General features: G+C 30.9%; 1 protein-coding gene across 1 annotated transcript; it reads right to left on the bottom strand.

Moving 5' to 3' along the window:
* Nucleotides 1–1,140: 1,140 nt before the first annotated feature.
* LOC111891643 (protein yippee-like) lies at nucleotides 1,141–2,940 on the bottom strand. The gene is made up of 6 exons (XM_023887706.2): nucleotides 2,782–2,940; nucleotides 2,489–2,610; nucleotides 1,891–1,934; nucleotides 1,673–1,781; nucleotides 1,532–1,587; nucleotides 1,141–1,445 (listed from the first exon to the last, which is right to left on the bottom strand). The coding sequence occupies exons 2-6, from the start codon at nucleotides 2,582–2,584 to the stop codon at nucleotides 1,358–1,360; spliced, it is 393 nt and encodes a 130-aa protein (XP_023743474.1). The 5' UTR covers nucleotides 2,585–2,610; nucleotides 2,782–2,940; the 3' UTR covers nucleotides 1,141–1,357.
* Between the last annotated feature and the right edge of the window lie 3,247 nt (nucleotides 2,941–6,187).

Here is a 6,187-nt window from a genome sequence, read left to right as displayed (position 1 = left end):
CGCTTTATCTTTTTAAACACAAATCATAATTTTTATTACCGCAAACCATAAAAATGAGGAAGAAAACAATGAGTGTAACCTATTTGATTCGAGATGAAATGAAGATGCTCTGTGAGGCTTCTTGTAACTTACAATGCTTGATTTCTAGTTGAATACATTACTTTTGAGGTTCAACTAGGGCTGATAAATATCTATCACGTAAAACCAACCAATATGTTATCAATCAAATTACAAAACCATGGTATGGTAGTGGTATAAAGTTTTTAATACCATAGTAGTACCATACCACTATATATATATATATATATATATATATATATATATATATATATATATATATATATATATATATATATATATATATATATATATATATATATATATATATATATATATATAAACTTTTAGTATGTTTAGTGCTTATGATTTTACGAATTTCGTTATTAGCATTTACCGAATTAGTAAAGTTTAACTTTTTAAACTTATATTGGCGTGTCCAATTTTTCTCCACGGCTTTAATTTATAAACCCGTGATAGAAATAATATAATCATTTTTTATTGAATTTTCAATCTCTACATATAGACTTAACTCCGCATATGGAAACATTGAGAAGTTGTAGCTTTGTATCGTTTTTCAAGCAACGTGTCTTATTCTTCCTTTGGAGTGACAACGTCTCTAATGTGCTCCAACACGTCTTCAACCATTGTCGTACTTAGACTGAACATTGTCTTGCCTGTTTTTATGCTTTTATCTTTCATTTCTGTTAAGACCCCATTTTTGTCTTGCTTCTAGTTGTCTTGTCTCAACACGATTAAGCACTTCCCATAGATCTTGCCCCTATAAGTGCGACATGATACATGCTACTAACGTATTGTAATTTTGATGGTTGAGTTTCTTGACACTGCTAATTACTTTAAGTTCAACTATGAGTTTGGCTCTAATACCGATTTGTTAACTTGAGAATGGAATCAAAACTTCTTATACACAACAAGAAGGTTACATGACAAGGTACTTCTGAACATGAAAAAACATGGCCATAAATGGCTTAAATAACCATAAACACATAAATGTAAAGATAATGATATGCATGGTGATAAACTTCCACACAACCATGCATGCAAAGGTGTTGCCATGTCAAATATCATAAATTTGCAATTTGCCTTTCCCTTAATATTTCCATACAAGAAGATCGACACGTCTCTGATTTCCACATTTGGAAAAATTAGACAAAATGATCGACTTAATATAATATATTATGTATCTATATATATGACTTCCATTAAAAGCATATCCTAGAAATTAAAAGGCTATAGCAGTTAAGAACTGTACAGAATAAGAAGGAAGAGCGAATCACATTCATGCATCATCTGCATCATCACTTCCACCCACCTGAACCTCCTGCCCCAATACATACATGCTCCCATCTGGACCCAATACCTTAAACCTACTCAAAAAGTCAAAAAGTCAAACCACCATTTTTATTCTTACACCAAAACACTCTTTCTATAATTCTTAATTCACATTTCATACCTCTCAAGAATAAACTTCCCTTCTTTGTACTTTTGTCCCTTTTCATGTGCTGACTCCTGAAATTAATGCAAACAAAAAAAAAAGAATCACTTAACGTTTATTTGAAAGAAGAAAAGGGGTGTAAATGTAAATAAATCTCACGTATTTCCAGCCAACAATTGAACCACAACCAACACAGAATATGTCAACAACTGTATGCATTCCAGTTATCATCATCCTCTCTTCTTTCTCTCCAACAGTCACATTCACACTGGGAAAAAAAAACCATCAAAATGATGACATGTCACTGTTTTCTAATTCTATGTATGAACATTTTATTTAAAGCCAAAAAGGTTAAAACATAAAATAAGAACACTTACACCTTGTCAAACAGATAAGCCTTCCCATGTCGACAGTGAAATGCCTGTTATAAAAACAATAAAGATATTAAAAACCCACAAAAACAAAAGTGAAACAAAATCAAAGGGCTATGAAAAGATTTTGATTTGAATGAAATCACCAACCAAAAATGAATTTTTAGGTCAACAAATCCATGTCATGTTGACATAGTGTGATTACACTCTTCAATTTTGAGATAAAAAAAATTAGGGTATTTTATCATTTAGGGTATCTTTCTTCACTAGTGGTGAGTGGTGATCCATGAGAAGTTAACATTAATACAAACCAAATAGCCATAACAATCAAGATCATATGTATGCTTAAATCAACATTTCTAACCCTAAAAAGAAAGAAACAATAAAGTAAAATTCTAACATCTTGCTAGAGTAAGTTCTATCAGATTATAGAAATTGTAGAACCCTAAAATGTTACAGAGATATAAACGAATATTTACAAGAAGGGGAAAACATTTACATGTTGAATTCATACCATTTCGTTTGCTCATACACATAAACAGACGCACGCATTGTTGATCACATACGCATAATTGATAAAAACACATTTGAATTGGGAGTGTACCTTAGATATGATGTCATCGGAAAGGGCTAAATGGGTTTTGCAATGCTTGCAGCTGTAGATGCTCCCATCGAGAGTTACCACAAACAGCCGACCCATTTCTTTTTCCTTCTCTCTCTTACTCTCTATAAGATTTCATAGAAAAAGAGGGACGAAAAGATTTCCCGCAAAAGAAGATCCCCTCGTCAGTGAGAAACGATTATCGATTTTGATGATTAAAAAAAAGAAAAAGGAACATGAACATGAAATGAATTTGTGTAAAGAAGATTGAAGGGAAATGCGATCGTTTGGTTTACCTTTAGCAGAAGTGGTTACAGAGAGAGAAACAGCAGAAGATCATGCCAAATTGCCGATTGATTTTTTGTTGATTTTGGTGCGGATTTCCCACTGCTCATAAGTCATAAAAGAGAGAGAGAGCCTCTCTATTCCTTTTTCTCTTCGTATATTCCAATATTTTCATTTCAAGTCCTTCAACTTTTATCACCTTTTCCCATGGGGTCATTTTGGGGTATATTAGCATCAAGGAATTAAACATTATATGCACGATATACATGATTTAATTCCTTGATTCCCTCATAAAGTGAAGCTTTTCCCTCATAAACCGAAACTTCAATGATCTTAACTATATATCCTTTTATATAAATTTGAGAATAAGCTTGATTTCGAAAAGATTTACATAAAATGAATATGAATGGAACAATAATGACTTCTCAAAGATATCAAAATATTTACGGGGTGTTTGGCAAAAATGTTTATGTCTTATTAGCTTATTAGCTTATAGGCTAATAAGTTTGAAAGAATTAATTTATGAAAAATGATTTATTAGTGCTTTATAACCGATATAAGCTATTTTTTCTTTTATCAAAATACTTTTTTAGCTTATAGCGATGTAGAACCTGTAATAAGCTAACAAGCTCATTTATCAAACACTCCCTTAGCAAGTGTTTTCTCACCAACGACGAGGATGGTTTCGTCTTTATATATATACACATACATATATGCACACACATACATATATACAACATCTTTTTAGATGAAATCCAATGTGTGTGTGTGAGAGAGAGAAAGAGAGAGAGTCGTAGGTTACTTATAGACTTTAATGATGTTCGAATCAATCATCTACAATTAGCATTGCAAAAACCTATTTGTTCCTCTCCGATGACATCATATCTACGATACACACAATTCATTAATTAAAATGTATTTCATGAGTATTTGCTCAAGAATGCGTGCATCTCATTATGTGTATGAACAAACAGAATGGTATGAAATTAAAGACGAAAAGGTTTGTGATATGTTTGTCTCATTTATGCCACATGACACGACAATATTGTCATGCATTTTTCTGTGGCATGTAATGAGGGCTTCTACCACTTTATTAGCGTTATTTACAGTTATAACTAGTTCTTGATGTAACTATTTATTTATCATTTCAAACAATGTACATTTTTTTTATATTGGTGGATATATATATATATATATATATATATATATATATATATATATATATATATATATATATATATATATAGAGAGAGAGAGAGAGAGAGAGCTAGGTTCATGTATTTAAAGTAATTATTGTGTTATTGTATATATAAATATGAGTTAATCAAAATTAAATAAAAAATTAAATAATTAAATAAATCAGTGAGGGTAATTTAATTTGGTAAATCAATTCTATAAATAGTCCCTTTATTTTAGGGATCCGTTTCTTATTAACCCTATTAAAATCCATCTCCAGATCACACCGACAAACTAAATCCGCCTCTTTCTTCCTCACGCTAACAGTTGGTTCTTTCTCCTCCCCTCTGCGTCGTAGGTCACCTTCCTACTTGTCTCCATAACCAATCAATCATCCTCCTCGCCACTGCTTCCTCCGCCTAATACCATCTACAGTTTCTGATGAAAATCATTATACCCCTCCTACTCTTTTTCCCAGGTGGCATGTGCACGTCAATGGCAGTGGCTCAATCTTGGATGAAATTCATCCGACCGATACATGTTCAATTTCCATCAACGGTTATAGACCTCATTCCCTTCAGATTTTCTTGCATCCATCAATCCCAACCATTGCGACCAACCATTATCTCCCTTATTTTTGTTTCGTTTATCCAGATCACCGCAACCACCAAGTCCCCACCGATGACCACCAATTCCCTAATTTTTTTCCTTATTGGTCAAGATCTTAGTCAAATCGTACGACTCCACCTTCCCCTTCAAAACCAAGTAACATATGTTTGGAGTATCGTGTTTTTATAGCTTATTTCTTGAGTTTAAAGTGATTTTAACTTTATAATTTATTTAGATTCGTTAAACTTGTTTAAAAACCAGGCGATTTTCAATCCTCGTAGGCTTAAGTTACAGTAGTCTGTGATTTATGAGAGCTTTACGTTTTGAAGTATCTTAGTTCTGAATGTGGTGATAGTAGAAACAAAGCATTTTCAATCCTCTTAGGCTTAAGTTACAATTGGTAATTTCCTGAAAACCATAATGAAATTTTGCATCTCTTCCAATTACTTTTTTTTAAGGTCATCTATTTTTACCGGTATCAATTAAGTAAGACTACTTGGAATTTTCACCGAACTTTAATTTTAAGTTGGATTATTAGTTTGATATTTCTTTTTGATTATCAGAAAAGGATATGGAGGTTGGAACTGGTAAAGGAGAGAAGCAAAAGCAGGGACTACAAGTTTTCATATATTAGATAAGGATAATAAATGTGTTCTAACAGAATGGTATTCTTGTAGAACGTAATATTATCGTCTGGTATTAGTCTCACAAAATGTCATTCTTGTAAGAATGGTTGGAATCAATCGATTATAGACCATTGAAGAAGATCAATGACATTTGTTCATGAATTGTATGGAATTACGAATTCCAATTCTGTTCAAATGGAATCATGAATTCTAATTCTGTTGTAATCTAAACTACAATTTGGTTTTGTTTTCACAGAAGTTGATGCTTAAAGAACGGATCACAAAATTGAAAGTGATTCTAAGCAACATTATTCTTTTAGAATGTATTAGTGTCGTTGTTAGATTTTGATGTTTTTTTTTCCTGTTTTGAAAGTTTTTTTTAGATTTATTCTTTAACAATAAATGTAATTCTTAACAATTGTTACCTGCCGTATTCTATAAGAAATAATGTATTTTTCGTTTTTATTCTTCAATTGATTGTTCAAGAATTTGTTATTCTACAAGAAGTTTTTAAAGTCATGATCAAGAAATAGATTCAAGAATATTTTTATTAATTATGGTTTAAGAATATTTTTATTTTTGAGTATACTCATAAACACATTCTGTCAGAATGTCCGAATTAAAATAATTATAATTCGTAAAATCGGATTTTTAAAATTAATAGAATCTATGATCCCTTAAAATATGCAATTTTCCTTTATTAAATAGATATTAATTGACTAAAATACCCTTGTAATTAAATTAGATGATATTTTTCAATTATATTTAATGCAATAATATATATTAATCACTTTTTTAAAATAAGTAAAATTGATTGACCCACATTTATGCATACAATAACACAATAATTACTTTGAATAGAATAACCTAAGCACACACACACACACACACACACATATATATATATATATATATATATATATATATATATATATCCTTGGTACTTACGGGTTTAAAAGTTGGCTGGAGATTAGAAGATCTAGAAGACGAATTTCGGAGAGAATTA

The sequence above is a fragment of the Lactuca sativa genome, chromosome 9 (genome assembly GCF_002870075.4).
Source record: "Lactuca sativa cultivar Salinas chromosome 9, Lsat_Salinas_v11, whole genome shotgun sequence".
Classification (NCBI taxonomy): Eukaryota; Viridiplantae; Streptophyta; class Magnoliopsida; order Asterales; family Asteraceae; genus Lactuca; species Lactuca sativa.
This window is presented reverse-complemented; position numbering and strand designations above follow the sequence as displayed.

Coding starts and splice junctions, on each gene's coding strand:
- LOC111891643 (XM_023887706.2), bottom strand. CDS start 2,584: ATGGGTCGGCTGTTTGTGGTAACTCTCGATGGGAGCATCTACAGCTGC. Junction 1,588..1,672: donor CAATTGTTGGCTGGAAATAC/GTGAGATTTATT, acceptor CATTAATTTCAG/GAGTCAGCACATGAAAAGGG. Junction 1,446..1,531: donor GGGAAGTTTATTCTTGAGAG/GTATGAAATGTG, acceptor CTTTTTGAGTAG/GTTTAAGGTATTGGGTCCAG.